Source organism: Hyaloscypha bicolor (assembly GCF_002865645.1).
Source record: "Hyaloscypha bicolor E unplaced genomic scaffold K444scaffold_113, whole genome shotgun sequence".
Lineage (NCBI taxonomy): Eukaryota > Fungi > Ascomycota > Leotiomycetes > Helotiales > Hyaloscyphaceae > Hyaloscypha > Hyaloscypha bicolor.
The window spans coordinates 561,150-580,257 of record NW_020194615.1 but is presented as its reverse complement, the minus strand read 5'-3'; the positions used below and the strand labels follow the sequence as shown (position 1 = coordinate 580,257).

General features: G+C 44.3%; 4 protein-coding genes across 4 annotated transcripts; 2 read left to right on the top strand and 2 right to left on the bottom strand.

Moving 5' to 3' along the window:
• Positions 1-246: 246 nt before the first annotated feature.
• On the top strand, positions 247-2,497 carry K444DRAFT_614802 (S-adenosyl-L-methionine-dependent methyltransferase). The gene is made up of 3 exons (XM_024880598.1): positions 247-1,209; positions 1,294-1,498; positions 1,555-2,497. The coding sequence occupies exons 1-3, from the start codon at positions 651-653 to the stop codon at positions 2,027-2,029; spliced, it is 1,239 nt and encodes a 412-aa protein (XP_024734771.1). The 5' UTR covers positions 247-650; the 3' UTR covers positions 2,030-2,497.
• Positions 2,498-4,314: 1,817 nt separating this feature from the next.
• On the top strand, positions 4,315-5,765 carry K444DRAFT_533104 (S-adenosyl-L-methionine-dependent methyltransferase; the record flags this gene model as incomplete). Its single annotated transcript, XM_024875126.1, has 2 exons — positions 4,315-4,620; positions 4,674-5,765. 2 exons carry the CDS (start codon positions 4,315-4,317, stop codon positions 5,763-5,765), a joined length of 1,398 nt encoding a protein of 465 aa, XP_024734770.1.
• Positions 5,766-7,819: 2,054 nt separating this feature from the next.
• Positions 7,820-14,498, bottom strand: K444DRAFT_664973 (NFX1-type zinc finger-containing protein 1). Its single transcript, XM_024887032.1, has 5 exons — positions 12,199-14,498; positions 9,843-12,150; positions 8,280-9,718; positions 8,103-8,124; positions 7,820-8,052 (listed from the first exon to the last, which is right to left on the bottom strand). Exons 1-5 carry the CDS (start codon positions 14,331-14,333, stop codon positions 7,927-7,929), a joined length of 6,030 nt encoding a protein of 2,009 aa, XP_024734769.1. The 5' UTR covers positions 14,334-14,498; the 3' UTR covers positions 7,820-7,926.
• A 3,416-nt stretch (positions 14,499-17,914) lies between these two features.
• On the bottom strand, positions 17,915-18,528 carry K444DRAFT_614798 (uncharacterized protein; the record flags this gene model as incomplete). Its single annotated transcript, XM_024880597.1, is given in 4 exon segments — positions 17,915-17,968; positions 17,984-18,083; positions 18,122-18,315; positions 18,517-18,528. Coding segments are annotated over 3 exon segments (302 nt in total), but the record flags the coding sequence as incomplete, so codon positions are not given.
• Between the last annotated feature and the right edge of the window lie 580 nt (positions 18,529-19,108).

The window sequence follows — 19,108 nt, the reverse complement described above, 5'->3', positions numbered from 1 at the left end:
GGAGGCTGGCGATCTCACGATCTTAGCTGAGAGCAGCACACTCAGCGGGCACAGGTCTCCTCGGAACGGCTGCGATCTGCCCCAGCTCTGCCCCGCACCCTTGTTCAGGGCATCTTCCCCCAATGGCGGGCAAAAGGAGATCGCTGGGAATGAGCGTCGGCAGCTGGCGACATGGGTGGCTGCCCCCAACAGCGAGACCCATTGACCACAGATGCCGAAAAAGCATCTCTCACTCGGATGATTTGACACCTCGCATTTAAGCTTCACCCACCACCACCCATGCCACCATGCTTGACCTTCTTCCACATCTGTCTGTGAGCTGCCTCTGTGCATCTCTGCCTCCGCAACAACCATTCCAAACAGCTGGGCCATGCTCTATATTAAAAGCGCTGCATCTCGCGCCCTGCCGACGCAGTGATGAATCACGACGGCTTCCTGCATTCCTCCCTCGCCAAGGACGACGACTGACGGATCCAATTCGCGAAGAGAGAAAACACGAGACATCAGAGGACGCACGAAGCCGCAGCCATAAGCCGCAGGAGCTACAAAATCTCGAGTCCGAACCGACATGCCCTCGACTGCTGTCCCTTCTCACCTCAATTGTATCGTCTTGCTGAGCAGGGCTCGTTGACCTCCTTCTCATAGCCAGGATGTATCCGCCGCCCTCACCGCACGATTCCGCCATCTCCGTAGCCACAACTGGCTCTTCGAAACAAGCATCATCTTCTTCGAAGCAATCCTCGTCTGGCTCAAAGCAAGCGTCGTCTACCCAAAATGACCCGCCTACAAAGCAAAAATCGACTTCTCCCCGCAACCCTCCTCCCACCTACGCAGACCTCACCCCCGCCGAACAAGCAGCCGCAGACCTCGAGGTCACCGCCGCGGCCCAACAAGCGCAAGACGAAATCGAAATCGACTTCTCCGACTCCGTAACAGACCCGGGCTACGAAACCGACACGATTGGCTCCGCTAGCTCCTCCCTCGCCTCCAGTGTTCGCAACTACATGTTCGAGAATGGACGACGATACCACAGATTCAGGGAAGGAGCATATAATTTCCCCAACGATGAGACGGAGCAGGATCGGGAGGATATGAAGCATGCAATGGTTGTTAATCTTTGTGGTGGACGATTGCATTTTGCGCCTATTGGGGAGAATCCACAGAATATTTTGGATATGGGGACTGGGACAGGAATTTGGGCTATTGAGAGTGAGCCAAATTTTAATTTTTTAATTTTTTGCATATTGGATATATTGGTTTGGGAGTGAGGGAAAGTGGCTGATGCAAGAATAGTGGGAGATTTATATCCAGGAGCGAGTATCTTGGGGATGGATCTAAGTCCGATACAACCACAATGGGTCCCCCCAAGCGTTAAGTTTATGGTCGATGATGTGGAATCCCCGTGGCTGCGGCCACTGAATCACTTCGACTATATACACGCACGACATACGGTTATGGCAATCAGGAACTGGCCCCAGCTGATGAGGAGGGTCTATGAGTATGTCTTTCCCCCCTCTCCACCAAGTCCTCTACTAATGACGAAATTACAAATAGTCACCTCAAACCTGGCGGCTGGTTCGAGCTCCAAGAAATCCACCACCGGCCCCAATGCCACGACGGCAGCATGCCCCCCGACCACCCTGTAGCCCAATACTGGGACCTCGTAACCTCCGGCCTCGCGGCACTAGGCGTGGATTTCAATGCCGCATTATCACTTGCAGACATGATGCGCAACGCCGGCTTTATAAACGTCGAAACACGGATATTCCACGTCCCAATTGGGATCTGGCCAAAGAATAAGGTGCTGAAGATGGTGGGGTTGTATTGGAGGACGATACTGGTTGACGGGTTGAGTCCAATTGCGTTGGGGCCGTATACGAGGGGTTTGCGCTGGACGAAGGAGCAGGTTGATGTGTGGCTTGTTCACGTGAGGCAGGCGTATATGGAGGGATGGGTGCATGCGCATATGCCTCTTTTTGTGATTTGTGGGCAGAAGCCTGGGGTGGGTGTTGCGACTTGTCCCCCTTGAACTGGACCTGCTTTCCCGAGAGGCAGAGGAGAGTACGGAACAGGGAATGGGATATCCGAGACGACGATATGAGAGCATGCTGGATGATCTACCTCCTGCATTTCAAGCAAGCGTTCTGGTGGGATCACTTGGGCATCTTGAGCGAGGTGGTGCTTATGATTGATGATATTCAAGTTGAGATGTGTAGGGTAGACCATGATCTGTAAAGAAAGTCTTGAACTTCATATCCCATCCCCTATTCTAAAGATATTTGAACTTTTCTTCTCCTTCAGATCTTAACCTTCATTGATATCACCCTCCCCCGACAATCTAGGCCTCACATCACGAAGGGCCTTTCCCGCGTTCGATTCTACAAACCGTCTCCCCGTCATCAACGCTTGTCTCCCACCCCTCCTCCACAAACTACAAATTGCTTTTCCCCACCAACCTTTCCCATCCACCACACCCGTCTCTCCAATCAACCAACACCCCCCCGTAGTTACCCAAACGACGTAACACAGAGTGTCACTGTACCTGTCCGAAGTGCTCCTGTCACATCTCACAAGTTCACAACATACACCGCCCGATTCTCAATTCTCGGGATGTTGCACCGCAGTGGGGGCATCGTTCCCGGGGTAGGGAAGCCGAGTGGCCTCCTGCTGAGCGCTGGATCGGGACGCCGGTTTCCATCTATCCTCCACTTCATTTCTGATCTTGGCTGTGATGTCTGAGCTCAGATACATCTCCAGACTCGACAGCTCGCCAAGTGAGATCCGCAAGGAGATTTGACATTCCGCGAAACCGTTTCGAATTTCCTCTATGACTTCAAAGTTCAGGCTACCACTCCGTACTATCGTTGGTGTTGAAGAACGACTTTTATAGGCGGGGTCTCATAGCCATTGCCAAAGTCTGGTTGCACAGCAGCAAGCCCACCCGACCTCGACAGGTTTTGACGTTTAACGTGGCTTCCTCATCCTCTTCCCATTAACTCCTCTCACGACCTCCACCGATTACGGGTCTTGACATCTATTCACATGCAGACAGGCGTTTCCACGGGAAATGGCGCAATTGCTGGATGCAAGTCACCGAAATCAAATCGAAAAGGTTGAAAAGTTGGGGGAGCGATAGGGAGGCCGAATGAATGCTAACTGCTCCAGCCTCTAGCTGCAATGTTGGGCATCTCATCACAAATTCACAATCCTGGTGGAGATTACAGGCTCCAACCCTTGTACTTCTCCCGCAACCAAGCTCAAAGAAGCTAGGCTCCAGGCGGTCCGGTGTCTGTCAGAAGTAAGTCTGCAGTTTCAGCAAATGAGTTGTCGGGCCGCCTTTTCCAACCTGATATTCATTCGGTCCATTTCAGAAATTCGGGCACACTTCAAATGATGCTGTGGAACCCGACATGCGAACGAGACCCAGAACGGCTTCAACGGGAAAACGTGTTGATCACGTTTAATAGCTAAGGGGACATGAAGATGATCAGGAGCCAATATTCCAAGCTGCCGTTATCTCAGACACTCCCCCACCATGAGTTCAGGCTAACCCCACGACGATATGCTGCCACACCACCCGAGATGTCCTGAAACATGTTCAGGATATTAACATCTTGCTTGCTACTGGATGGTGGAGCACTTCGGCGATATTTGAGAGTGGTTGGTGGAGGTGGAGCGTTCTACAATGGGCGGGCAAGATGTTTCCCGGCAGTGGTAGAACCTATTGCATGAGGTAAGATCCCGGGACTACATGTCTTCTTTACCGCGTTCCATGCACCTTTCCCCTCTTTTATTTTATTTGATCGTTTTGTTTGGTCGTTTTGTTTGTCCAGTGTGTTCGTTTGCTGTGGTTTTGTATGACATAATCGGTTTCCTTTTTGGTATTCTTATCCTTGTTTGGAAGAGGGGAGTGCTGCATTGGGAATATACTGTGGGGTATCCTTGCGACTCATACAGGGCTCTGCATTGCTGGGACATTCACTGGGTCCAGGGACTTGGGTTCGGGATGAGGTGAGGTCACTGCTTCCATTCACGACATCTGCAGATCAAAGACCATTCACTAAGCAGCTTGCTGTTTGCTGATTCCAACCACTTCGGATATTTGAAAGGACCAGGGATTTGGATCCGGACCAAGCGATGCAATGATAACATAATCACCTGCAAATTTGGGATCAAGAAACGGGAGAAATGAAAGCCATGGTGAAACCACGAGTTGTCGGCAACCGCCTCAGTCTCGGATCATGGAGCATTCCTTTCGCGCGGAACAGGAATGATAGTTTGGAAGAAAAGAGGCAGAGCAGGAGATACAGTTCTATGGCAGCACCTGTTGTGAAGGGGGCAGATATCGAAACACCATCTCCACTTATCCCAAAATCAGCGACCTCAACATCAAAACTCATCGAGTTAGCGCAGACGATTGCAAAAGAGACTGAGAAGCTCGATCAGTATATCAAAGATTGCGGCCTCCCCCAGCCATCTTTTGAGGTCGATGCTCCGTTGAACTTCCCGAAACTTCCAGAAGACGTCAAGAAATCGAGAGAGGAGGTCGTGAGAGCTACGAAGGAGCTGGGGGATCTAGTTGCTGGACCTACTGATAGCGTACGATGGATGGCATGGGATGTCCGTTTCCCTTTCTCTCCTCGCCTTTTTGAGCTAGAACTAAAATCCCACAGCACAACAACTCCCTTTCCCTCCACGCAATCTACCACTACAAACTCGCCCAACTCATTCCCTTGGACACATCCACCTCCTTTGCCACCCTCGCCCCCCTCACCGGTCTTTCCGAGCTGAATCTCCGCCGTTTCCTCCGGCACGCAATGACCAACCGCATCTTCTGTGAACCCTCCCCCGGCCTCGTCGCTCACACAGCCGCCTCGCGCGTGCTCGCCACCGATGCCGCAATGAATGATTGGCTCGGTTTCTGCGTCGAGGACATGTGGCCTGCCGCCTCGCAGACCATCTCCGCGCTGAAGCAGAATCCGGAAGCGGACGACATGAAGCAGACGGGCTTTTGCAAGGCGAATTACACGACAGATGTGGAGCCTATGTTTGCCACGTTTGGCAACGATCCGCTGAGAGCGAAGAGGATGGGTGGTGCGATGAAGAGCTTGATGGGTGGAGAGGGCTACGAGGTTGGGTATTTGGTGGAGGGGTACGATTGGGCTTCTCTGGACGCCAAATCCGCTACCGTAGTCGATATCGGGGGATCTCATGGTCACGTTGCCCTCGCCCTGGCCGAACGCTTCAAGAACCTCAAATTCGTGGTCCAGGATCTGCCAAAGACGATTGATTCCGCTCCGGCGATAGAGGGAGAGATGGAAGAGAGGATCCAGCTCCAAGCCCACGATTTCTTCACGCCGCAGCCGGTCAAGGGTGCGGATGTGTACATCTTTCGCTGGATCCTTCACAACCATTCAGACAAATACGCCGCCAAGATCCTCACTTCTCTCATCCCGGCGCTCAAGCACGGCTCTCGAATTTTAATCAACGACTACTGCCTTCCAGACCCTGGCAAAGAGTTGGAGAGTATCGGCGAAGAGAGGGTGCTGCGGACGATGGATTTGGTGATGCTCACTCTGCTGAACGCGCAGGAACGGAGCGAAGCGGACTTCGCCAACCTATTTGGCAAAGTTGATAAGGGGTTTAAGTTCATTGGGAGCAGGAAGCCGGCGGGGTGTAGGATGAGTATCGTTGAAGCTGCGTGGGAGGGGGAGGATTTTGGCGGGGAGAAGAAGAATGAGGCAGAGGCGAAGGCGACGTTGTGAAGGAGAAACATGGAAGATGAACGGTGGTTGGGGACTTAATGGACTGAATTGCTGTGAGATGCGCGACATGGTTTTGGTTGTATTTATGGGGGGATTTTGGGTGTACCAATGAAGCACGCGTGTTTGCCTTACCTTCCACCGCCTTCTTAGAGCATCTTCATATCCCCGACTCCTAGCACTCTCTGCTCGTTCTGCGAGCTTTAGAAATTGAACAAGCACAAGCACGGTGTCGATGGTGCAGACGCTGCAAGCTCGAATAATCGAGTCTAACTACGGACTGAGATCCCATGTCATCTTTCGAAATTAAGAGCTAGCAATCGTGATCCAATGGGACCAGATCTGTGGTTGATTGGAGCCAGCGATAGCAAAGAAAGTTATTTGGTTTTACAGAGATACTGATACATGCTGGTTGTGTTCTCGAAGCCTTTGGGGCCGCCAGTTAATCACGTAGTCATTTCTCGTGTTCTCCTTCCAAGCCCCCCCACCTAAACATGGCTTCCCAAGATCAACAAGTGCCCCAGGAAGTTCCAAATGGAGTAGCTCCGCAATCTTTGCTTGCCAATGCGAGACCTAGCGATAGCCCCGGGGCACTTAGGAGATGGCAATCGCTTAACCCCAGCGTTCCTTTCGAGACGTGAGTGCCCAACCATCCATGGTCCTGGCTTCCGTGCGTCTCCCCCGATACCAAATCCATCGACATAGAATATTGGCTTCGTGTTGATTGATAGAAAATCACAGAAGAGTCTAAGTCACTCGAATCTGGGTCAGCAACTATAAAAAAGCCCTCCCAACACAAAATTTCCACCTCTTCTTCTTCTCTTCTCTACACGCGAGGAATCAAGTAATTCGAGATGGAGCAACAAAACGCCCTTCTCGGCATTCCCAAGCTCTCCGGTGTGCTGCATATTCTCTCTTCTGTGATTTTTCTATCAATCAGCGCGAAGCCAATATTCTATGTCGATGGATAAATTCCAAACGCCAGTTCAGGTATTTTCAAGTTCAGTAAGGGAATGTGCCCGATTCTGTGCTCGCAAAAGTTGCCTGTTTATAGCTAAATAACTTAGTAAAATCTTTTAGTTAAATATATTAATTGCATATAAACTTATTATAAGTTTAATATTTTAATTATTATATTTATTACTTTTTAAGTAATAGTTAAATATATATATTATAATTTTATGTAATTTTGTTTTATTTATAATAATAATATAGAAAACATTAAATAAATTTAAAATAATAATAAATTATATTTTATATATTAATTTCTTAACTAAATGAAAGTAGTTTTATATATTTGAAATATTTGAAAACGAGATCTTTTTATTTATAAGATATTTATTAATAAGTAATAAAGAAGAAATATAATTATATAAATAAAAGAATCAAAAGCTTATATAATTAATTAAATAAAGAAAATTATAAACTTATTTAAAAACGTGCTTTTATTATATTTTACTTAAGTTTTATATAATAGCTTTTTATATAATTTTTACTAAAGTAATAAGGTAATAAAGTTAATTAATAAAGTATTAAAATTACTAGTTACTTACGTGAGATGAAATTAATATATATTTAAGTTCTTTTAATAATAGAAATATAAAAAGCTTTAATATTATAAGAAGTAAGCAAGAGATTAATTGTATATATTGGTCCCTTTTTTATATATCAGGTGCCTCTAATAAATAGGCGCGTAATACCCCTTTTATATGCCTTGTACTTGCCCTATATACGGGCAAGTAAAAGAGTCGGTGGTCATACGCCATAAAAAAGGGCAGACGTCTGGCCGAACGGGCTCTTATTAGGAGCCAAAATTGAATCCCGGTCTATTACGTGTGTTCTTAAAAATGGAATAATACCTGAAGAATGTGACATTATACATGCATTGTGGAAGGTCCAAAGTGAAAGGGACCTCAAAAACTGGGGAGCAATCACAATAACGTCATGGAACTTGAACAGAACAGATAGTTGTGGTTGCCTGTAGCATTGGCGCGTGGACGCAAAAAGGTGAACAAGGAACTCAGACTCCTGGCCCTTGGAACGCATCTTCAAAAATTGCACATGACATTTCTCTGTCCAAATCCATTTTATGTCTTTGAAAACAAAAGGTGCACCAGGGTCACGCCCTCCTTTCCTGGTTTCCCGCACATCTCAATTCAACATCCTAGTTTTCCATGTTCATTGCACGGCTAACCCCTCCAACTGCGGTGTGGTTCTGTCCACCAACACTTGCACCACATTCAGGGCAACGAGCCAGCTCCATTGGCATCCCACACTCCCCAATTGCAAACTGGACAGAATTCAGCAGTTATCAAAAGTATCAACCTAATACGAACTTACGGGATGTCCATTCTCGCAGTTACTGGCGGAAGATTTCTGAGTTAGCATTGCTTCTTTGAAATAGATTTGAGGGGATAAAATTGATTTAAGAGCAGCCCATATCGTTTGGGAGGTGAACCAGGTCTCACAGCTCCCGAACAATCTGGACGGAGTAGAAATGACTCGGAGAATACCTACTACCAATGACCTGAATGAGTCGCAATGCCCTGAGAACCACTAACCATGGCAGCCTTGATCGCGTTAATCTCCTCTACTGTGACTTCTTCATACCATTGTTTCTTCATTTGGCGTATCGACTCCTCAACTGCATTACGCAAGCTTTCAGCCTTCTGAAATGGCTGCTTGCAGACTTCTCGAGCGACCTCCAACAGCTGCTTAGCCATCTCTAGATGGATCGCGGCCTTTTCAAGGTTTATTTTACCAGATTGACAGAAGGACTCGAATGACCGCGCAATGCTTGCATAAAAAAGCGACACTTCAACGGCCAGCTTCGGTAGATTCTCGACCTTGCATTCGTTAATAAAGTTTTTGCAGCACTTAAAGAATGGCACCGCAAGTAGGCCAGGAGCTCCGCCGGGGAACTTGATTGAAGTCTTAGTGGATATTGACTTCAATGCTTGAGCAATGATAAATTTGTCCTCGAGGATGAAAAACTTGGTCTTAATCTGAACCATTCGGCCACCCATAATAACTCGACGATCACGAGTGAGAGCTGGTAGGGCGTCAACGACAGTCAAGTTCGCTATAAGTGCATCGACGGTTGCAGCAGCGGCAGCGACCTTTCTTGCTGCATGGACTGTAGCGTCATGGAGCTTTTGTGCTGGTTGATGTTTATCAGCCACACTATTGCAGAACATTTTTAACGCACCCTCAAGCTTCCTGGATTCCGCATCTCGTTCTTTTAGAATTCTGGCAATTTCCATAATCTTTGCTTCAGTGAGACTTGAGGTCACATGAGTTTTGGCTTGGCGAATTGGCTTCACAACCTCCTCTCGAGTTGTCCCGAGACTTCGCTCCAGTTCCGTAATTCGCTGCTCTAACTCCCGAAGCTCATCTCTTCCAGTGGCGAGGAACCGTTTGGACATCTCATCAATGACAGCCCTGTTGATGACCCTGTTGTATCTCTGTGTAGCGAACTGTCTCACCGGACATTTGCAGTCAGGACAGCAAGGTATTGATTGAGCCAAAGCGCCAGACACGTCTTTGAGTCCGGTGAACTCCCCATACCCGTCAACTTCATAAACTTCCGACATACCCAAATGACCGTCAAGAGATTCTGCCGTGAAGAAGTGACCACAGCCAAGGACAACTACTGGAGTCTCATCAACGTCGATTTCTCCGTAGGATTTCATCTCGAGAAAGTCGACTCGAGCCTCAAGTCTATTAGAACATTGGTGACAATACCCTTCTGCACACACTTCACCACAAATTCCTGGACATCGATGGCCACAAGAGAGGGTCTTAGAACAACGTTGGTTGCATGGCAGACGATTGCAAGGCGCTGCGCAGGGCATTTCGCATGCCCCCTTGTGCTCACAGGACCAGGTGCAGCTCTCCACACACGGTGCACAAGATTGGCGACAAAGTAAAGTGCATCGAGAATGAGAACACCGGACCTATACCTATTAATATATAACTTGATTACACTAAAGAAAATAGATCAAGATGTCTTATAACTCTTAGACAATCAAAAGCCGCCATTGTGTCGTTAGAAGAGTGAGAAAAAAAATTGTTTCGTACCTCGCAGGGAGCAAAGCAAAGCCCACAATCCGTGCCATCATGGCACAAGCTTCGGCAGGTGTGATTACAAGTCCCGGAGCATCTACCGCAGATCTTGGTACATTTCTGGTGTTTGACAGTGGGACTCAAGTCGGCATCCTTGCCATTACATCTTCCGCAACGACCTGGACAGCGATGACCACAAGCTAGGTTTATTCCACAAGCTGTAGGACACTTGAAAGATGGAGTGGCTACATCTTGAAAACATGGAACTTCAACAGTGTGGTTGCACCCTGGAACTTGCTTTTCAACACGAACCTTGCATTTGATGCTGCCAAGATCTTGCACTTGGTAGCATGGAACACCATCCTTCAAATGGTTGCATGGAAGGTACACATTGCCCAATATTACCATACACAGACCACAATCCTCTCCACAGGTCTGCTTCTGACAACCGTGGTTGCAAGGGGTGTGAAGACGTTGACAAGGTTGAGGACATTTGAAAACGGCATGCATGCTATCAGAATGACATCGTGCTTGACATTTGTGGCCGCAGTCAATCAAGCGTCGATCGCAAGAGAGTTGGCATCCTCCTTCAGGGCTGAGCTTCTCGAAGTCGAGTGGCTCTGAGGCCTGCATCACTGTATCCGTGTGTCGAGGGCAACAGAGACCAAAGGCATTCCCAACCGAATCGGTTGCCTCCAGCATACGTATTACCTGCGCCCACATTGATATATTCGAGTAAGTATCGGTATTTCCTATCAGGTACATGCCATGTTGGGCCCGGCTAAGTAGGACATTAATGCGATTCGTGGTCTTAAGAAATCCAACTTTCTTCTCCTTATTACTTCGTACAAGCGAGATGATTATGATCTTGCTTTCCTCGCCTTGAAAGTTGTCCACTGTCGCTATGCGAAGAAACTCGCTTAGTTTCTTCTTTTCTAAAGGCTGTCGTCTATTTCCTGGGCTTGTCTGGTCCTCTTCGGTGGTGGCTGTTTCTTCGTTGAATCCATCTCTTGCAAGCGTTTCTTCATCCCGATCACTTAGGACAATCTCAAAATCGCTCCGCATCTTTGTTCGTAGCTTCTGCAATTGTCCCGTGTATGGTGTTAACACTGCAATGCCACTGCTGCTGTATACCCCTTGCCGAACAATATGGCGAACGAGAGCATGTGTCATATCCACCTCCCAATCGTTACTTCGCGACTTTTGATGCAGATCAGCGTCGGGCCCTTCCTCCGTATTCTTGTGATCAAGCCAAAAGACATTTTTTCTCATTCCTACGACATCTGGCAAGTTTTTTATCGTCCCGTGGTCGATTAATCGCGGGTAGATGGTTGTCCGAATCAAGGTTGAGATCTCGGGGCGCATTCGCCGTTGAACATTCAATTGGGCCACAGGAAATGAGGGCCTGCCTGGCTCCCCCACCGAAAGCCGTTCAAACTGGCTGCGGTCGAGTTGATAAGGGGTACCCTGTCTGCTTTCAAGTGACAGCCCGTGATTGTTGATCTGCGGTCGTAGTTGTTGGTGATCTCCTATCTGAATAAAATGCTCAATACTGGGAAGCAAGGCCGATATCATATGGGGCTCCATAACTTCCCCCGCCTCTTCACAGATGATTACTTTACAATGCACGTGTTGAAGGACGGAAATTCTCTTGGCTAGCCCTGTCGTAGTGACCCCGATAACATCTGCAGTTTGGAGAACTCTCCTGTCCACTTCGTCGTGTATATCTTCAAGTTGTTCATGAATGTTATGGCTGTCTTTCACCAACTCGAATAACTCGTCGGTCTTATCTTCGTGGATCTCTTGTACCCAGTGTTCCACTAGTCGTCGTCTTTCAAGTGTCGAGAGGCCATGGATATTTCGGTTCGCAGTATGGACAAGCTCCTGATAAGTGGTGATAGACTCATCCAAAGAATTGTTTTCGTCAAGGACCTTGCTTTTCGTCCCTTGGTTCCAGACCTCAAAAGGTTCTTTACCCACTGTCTTGTACCCGTCCTCGTCGAATCGAGAGAATTGGGAGAAGATGCGTGGATATCTCCGCTGCAGATAAGTCCTGAGATTGGCCCAGTCAGGTCTTTTTTGCGTAGCATGTAACGAGCCCAGGGCTTTGGTAATAAGCCTCTCTTTATTCCCGAGCTCCTCGTACGATTTGGCAACTAAATAGCGTTCAGATTTTGTTTTCGCCTCCCCTTGGGACACAACGCGAAGATTCTTCCCCTCTACAATCTTCGACTTGCTTTGGCCGCCAATTCGAATAATCTTCTCAATGCCAATTTCAATGAGATGCTCCAAGAACTGGTCCAATGCGTGATTCGTGTAACATCTGCACAGGGTTAATCACTAAATTTATAAAACAAAACTGTGAGCTTACACAACAACCACGGGTCCCAAATCTGCCGTCTCCTTGCAAGCCAAGAGAACTCTCATTAGTTGGACACCAAGGTACGACTTCCCTGTCCCTGGCGGTCCCTGGATGAAAGCAAACTCGCGGGTTAGGGCCGCCACAAGTGCTAGACACTGTCCACGGTCAAGTGATGTTCGTGCCTCGAGCTCATCAATACTAGCAACATCATCGATTGAGACGCTGGGGCTGAAAAAGAGCCGATCACCATCCGCTTTCAGTATAGAATCTAATTGGAAGAGAAAACTCTGACCCCGAGCATAGAGTGGCGGAAGAATATCTAGAGGCTTTGCGGATATAATATGTCGATCTGGCAGAATCCACTGACGGAATGGTAAGCGGCCGAAGCGATGCATGTTTTGAAGGTTCTCTAAGATAGGAAGGAATGTGGCAAGTAGAATCCCTGGGAACTCAATCAAAGCCCCTCGTGTATTCTGGCAACTCAATTGAATCAGTAGTTCCAGGTCTCCCTGATTGCGGGTAGCAAGTTTGGTGACAATGGTTGCAATATGGTCGTGAGAACTGAGGCTGTAAGATGCCTTGGGATCGGTGCATTTCTCGCTGACTGTGAGAAATAAGAGGGAACTTTTGTTATTGATGTATGAAACAAAGCATAACAAAGAACCTTCTTCGAGGCGTTTCGAGTCTTCCCACCACTTGCGCCTATCAGGCGCAGACTTCTTCCGAAGAGCATGGTGTTGGTTGAACGACACGTGAGCTTCGACATGGCTTCGGTTAAAGGAGACGTAGCCAATGTGTGCCTTGGTATAAGGGTACGCGCGCATATCTCCCAGGCTCAGCTTCGAGTTGTCAAGAAACGTCGGGTTATCAGTTATGGTGTTTATTAAACCCCCAAGAGCCTCCTTTAGCTCCCCGAAGATGTCATGACGAAGCAGGCGGAATTGTGTATCAAGGTGACGTGCCACAGGGTCGTTGAGGAAATATGGTTGATCAAGATCGGTGCTGGGCAGAAATTCTGGATGATCGCTTCGAATCTCATCTTCTGTGGGAAGAATCTTGATCTTTGTGATATCTCCGTTGTCGTTATCGTGATGTCCTCCGGGCAGGATGATTTGTCGAGGATATGTCGACTTGACCACAGTAGTTGAGACCCCGTCGATATTCGACGCCTCCACGTCTGCAAGAAGGCCACTCGCACGTGCTATAATGGCCCTAATCTCACTACACTGATTGACGATGACTTGGAACGCCGGAGATGCATCGTCAATGCCCGTGGCTTCCATGAGGTTCTGTAATGAGTTAATGAGATCTGGAAGTTCGTCGTGGAAGGCGGCTCGTTGTTCCCTCTTTAGAATCTCTCGTAGCGAAGTTAGCATCGTGATAAGTGTCGTTTCCAGCGAGGTTCTCGGGATATTAGACTCGCAGTATGCATCGGCCAAGTTTCTGCAAAGATTCTGAAAAAATGGAACCGCTCTGGTCCCATTGTTGCCACTAATGAAGTTGTACAAGCCTCTAACGAAAGTATCCACAGACAAACAGTCTAACATGGCTGGATGTGTGATAACTGAAAGAAAGGGCTGCGCAAGTGCAACAAAGGTAGCGCGTCCATTGGTATGCGACACCATGCTCAGAAGTGTCTTAATATGTTCGCGGCCATAGTTTTCCTCTGCATCGAGGTCTCGCGGCAGCATCTGTTTCCAGTCTCGATCCCCTTCGTTCAAAATAGTGAGAGCACCGTTCCATAAGAGTTCAATTGTTCTGGTGTCGTTTGGCGTTGGAGGTCTCTTCAGTAGCCTCTTCCACGAATTGTAGTCCTCCCTCTCCCTTCGTTGCTCCGGTGTATCTGCTAATTTTCCATTGGGCTGTTTGTTGCGGTTTGATATATCGTGAGAATAGGTACAGTTATCACCATATCGGCAATGCTCTCCTTGCTCGATGAATCGACAGAGTCGGGATCCGCCATGCTGGATATTGCCCCCTCTGCCCCCTCTATCGCGTGTATTCCATCGATCCCCTCTGTTGGCTCTATTCCCTCTACTATCTCCTCCTCTCCAGCCTCTGCCGGCACCTTGCCTATTTCCCCCTCTTCCGCCAAACGCACCTCCCAAATTCGAGCCTCGCCATCTCTCCCTTGGCGTTGCCATTACTATGAATTACGTCGGGTTTCCAAATGAAGTTGGTAAGGGCTTGGTGAACAAATAAGTTCACAAGAAATTCAAGAAACAGAAGTTGTCAATGAGGAAAGGTGAGTGTTTGAGAACTGAGTCCAGAAACATCCACTGCCCCATGCACATGCTCACACAAAAACACCTGGTTTCTTTTGTTTTCCAGAGAAAAAAAGGAAAAATAGCACTAAGAAGTAAAAGGATGCAATTAATAAACATCTATTTGGTGGTTGTGCCGCCGTGCCGTTATGTACTGTAATTCCCCGTCACAGCATTGGCTTGTCTTTGCTAGGTGCATAGACTGTTTTAACGTAGAGTCCAATTGTAGGAAGACGCTGTCACCGAGTACAGTGAGTCACGCCTATTACAAGATGATTTGATGAAGTGCGACGCAGCACGGTTGCACAACAAATTGACAACGCAGAGCCTCTCCACAGTTTGGTGGGGGATAGCGCGAGGAATAGCATAAGAATACTATTACTTGTAATAGAATCGAGTAACCTTAATACATAACGGGCTATATATTTGGTTCTTAGTATTACTTTACTCTTAGTTAAATGTAAAATTAATATATTAAACTAATAAGATCTAAAATATTTCTTATATTTTTAATTCTAATAAAATTGAAATAATAATAACTTATAAATATATTTAATTATATTTATTAAAAATAAAGTTAAAAGCACAAATTCTATAAGAAATTATAAGAATAGGGCTATTAAATGTTTTTAATTATTATATTATTATAATAAGCATTATTTTATTTATTTATTATCTCAGTTAAAAATCTAATTTGTTAAGTTTTATTTAAATAAATAAATATTTTAATAAGAGTTATATTTTTTTAATAAATTATTAAAAAATTCTATTTTAAGTTAATTAAATAATTAATTTTTATACTTTTATACATTCTATTCTTATATTATTATTTATTTTAATAATATAAAAATAAAATGGAAAAGTAATAAGTAATACTCTGACTTTACCTCGCAACTAAAGTGGGTTCCTGTACTTGCATATATCTGTGGATGTGTTTCTGTGCCGTTGTCTTTCAGGCGGACAGGTTTTGTTTTTGGACCTGTGGCGGCACAAGAGAAGTCCTGATCTCATTGTCAATTAATGCTCCTTATCAAGGAAACTTCTCAGCCTCTAATTTCCATTATTTTAATTTTATTTTGGACCAGTCTTCATCTCTTCACATGCCTGATCTTATCAGTTCCTCGGTGAATGTATTGGCAGAGAAGTAGCCACGTCGCTGGCGGCTGGCCCAATGTTGCCTATAGTTTGCGCCACCAAACATTTCTTCATGTAGGATTCAGGTTATTAATCGGTTCGCAGTGGTTGCTAACGTACAATCTATCCCTCCAACCAGCTTCAATAATGGCGGTGGAAACTGATCACTTGCTTTCGGCTCTCGTGTCGTTGGTTCGAGCAGGCTGCAGGATACCGAACGCACATCCGGGAGTTTCAAGTTGCCAACTCTTGGAGGATGTGTTGGCAGATGGACATTTTTCTTGAATCATGCCTGCAAGCCGTCGCTCGCAAGAAGATGTCTGCCTACGAGGCAGCTGCGACAGTGGAATGCGGTGTGACCACCGTTCAAACGGTTGTCCCTCAAATATACTCAAGCCCTAAGATTTGAGGCTGAGATTCAATTTGAGCGAGGGCGCTCCTTTGGTAAACGCAAGGCTTAGATTCGTAATAAGTCAGAAGTGCATCGATCCCTACATTTGCGAGTCGTTTTCTTGTGTAATTCCTTGAACGCGAAATCACGAACACTTCTGCCTCGTACAAAGAACTTCAAATTAAAATGCGATTCTGCAATCCAACGGACAAGCTCCAGATGTTCCTCGGACCTGTGCTTAGCAGTGTGTTTTCTTCTCCGCCCACGAACTTGATTTAATTATTGCCAATATCGTCGTGCTGGGGCACTTTCGGGGCTCTGGTCCTTGAAATCCTCACTGCCTTGTCCCGGATTTCTGTACACTGATGCCGCTTGGTTTCCATTCCAAAGTTTACCAAGACAACGGGGCGGGAGGTAGGAATGCTGTTTCGATCACTTGTGCGGTGGTTCAAGCAGGCTTGGCAGAAATACCTAATTTCTGGTATCGATAGGTATCGATAGGTATCGATGCCAGAATCGTAAGGTATCAATACTATTAATAAAGTATTGATTCCCGGAACCCAATTCCCCCCTTTAATTGCAATTAACTTTAGAACCACTTCCCTTATAAGAAAACTTTTGGTAGCGCAAATATTCTACTTAATTTAGACTTTCTATTTAGCTATTTATCTTATAGTTTAGACTAAAACTCGTCTTAATGCGGCTATTTAAGCAAAAAATAGCTTTTGAGATTTTCGTAAGGCTTGCTTATAATAAGCATTCTAATAAGAGATATAAATATAATACTAAATTCTCCGAATACGAGAGCCATTTTAAAATTAAGATAATATTAACTTTTATTAATAATATTAAATAATTCCTTTAATAGAAAGATTAGAAAATAAAGAAATTATATATAAATATATTATTATATAAATTAAATAATAAATAGAAGGGATAATTTAAGGCTAAGTATTAATTTAGTATTAATATATATTAATCCTTATAATAACCTAGGTAATATTATCCAGTATTAATATCTTATTAATATTAAAAGTATTTTTACTAAGCTTGGGTTCAAGTTACTTTCAAGCCAGGTAAGGTTTAAGACGTGCTAATAAATTCTCTATTAGATTATAAGTTTAGTACTTGTATTAGTTATATAATACTAGTAAATTTAAGTAATAAGCTTAGTTTATTATTAGTATATATATATTATAAGCTTTTATTAAATTTAGTATTTTTATAAATTAATACTTTAAAACTAATAACTAAACTAAAATTATTAATATAAAATGAAATAACTTATATATTAAAGAAGTTTATATAGTAATATAATAATATATAAATAAACTCGAATACTTAGAATATTATATAAGAAAAAAAAAGAAAAAAAGAAATATATATATAAGGTAATAAATAATTAAGAATATATAATTCTCTAATTTCTTATTATATTATATTTAGTTTTCTCTTCTTTAGCTTTAAACTATTTTTATAAGAAATCTTTAACTTTACTTTTTAAGCCTCAAATACTATACTTGTAATATAATTTAATATTATAATGAAATTACTAATTTAGGGCTAGTATAATTGCCTTATATAGTTAGAATCTATATACTTATATTTTAAAGCTTTATATTTTACTTGAGTTCTTTTCTAGCTAGCTTTAATTAACTCTTTTATTATTAATACAACTTCCTATTCTATAATTTCTATATATATTATTTAATTATTCTTAAATCTAAAGAAGTTATAATCTAATATTTTCTTTTATTAAAGTATTAAACTTAATTAATAAATAATTATACTAATTCTTTTAATAATAAAGGTTATAAGATGTTACGTGGCACCAGTCACGTGGTGCCACTGCACGTGACTTAGCGTGTAGCCAGTGCTTTTAGCCTGGCAGGCAGCCTTTAGCTCAATTCAAGCTCTTTACTACTACAGCAATAACCACCATATCGTGACATATGGTAGCAATGCAATAATTACGATCGAAATCGACCTCTTTACTGAGTCTCACGATACGGTACGAATTACTACAGCGACAAAGCGATGTTCCCCTCGCCCCTGCAAAGAGAGCTTCCTGCCACGCTTCACACCCCCGCCGGCAGAGCCACCTTCTATCCTCACCTTCCCTCGAGCTAGTGTCTCTCCATACTAGAGCACAAGGCGTACGCGGTGGTCGTAATCTGGAAGGTTATTAAGTGGGATACGGTGCGAAACAAGAGTGTGGTAGGGAAGGAGGCAATATACAAGTAGGGGGTATATTCTGGGATATATATTACCATGGCCTGCTTGCAGGGCCCTTGGGAGTGAGATGTAAGCTTCTGGGGGTGGGAAGGACACTCCACACTAGTGGACTTCTTATTTGGGTAGCCTAGAATGGCTGTATTGCAACGAGGACGTCGTCTTTTGAAGTCTGAAGGGGGGGACTTGTTACGTGGCACTAGTCACGTGGTGCCACTGCACGTGACTTAGCGTATAGCCAGTGCTTTTAGCCTGGCAGGCAGCCTTCAGCTCAATTCAAGCTCTTTACTACTACTATAATATTACCTTATCATAACATAAGACTAATATAATAAATTTTTATTAATATAAGCTTCTTATTACCTTTATAATAAAATTAGTAAAAAATTACTAAATTTATTTTTATAAAGTATTATAAAGTTATAATATATATAGGATTATATATAACTTAAGGGTATATAATAAACCTCGGATATTACGGGTATTAATTAGAGAGATTAGAGGCCCTTTGATTTTATAACTAACTACTATTTATATTATAAGTATTAGGCTTATAAATTACTAATTATATATATATTATTAGGGCCTCTTATTTAGAGAGGGCTTCCTTAGACCTTATAGAAGAAATAGAGATTAGTTCTATACTAAATTTAATATTATAGTTTCATAACTCACTAATTTATTCTATTATCTTATTACTTACTAATAAATACCTTATAAGCTAATTTCTTAACCTTTAAAAAAGATAGTTTAATAAGTAATTATATCTCGAAATCTGCAAAATATATAATCTCTTACTAGAGCTATTCCTATAAAGGAAGTTAACCAGATTAATCCCAATATAAGTAATAGTAAAGACTTGTCTAATACTTTTAACGGGGCTCTTTAGAAGCCTCTA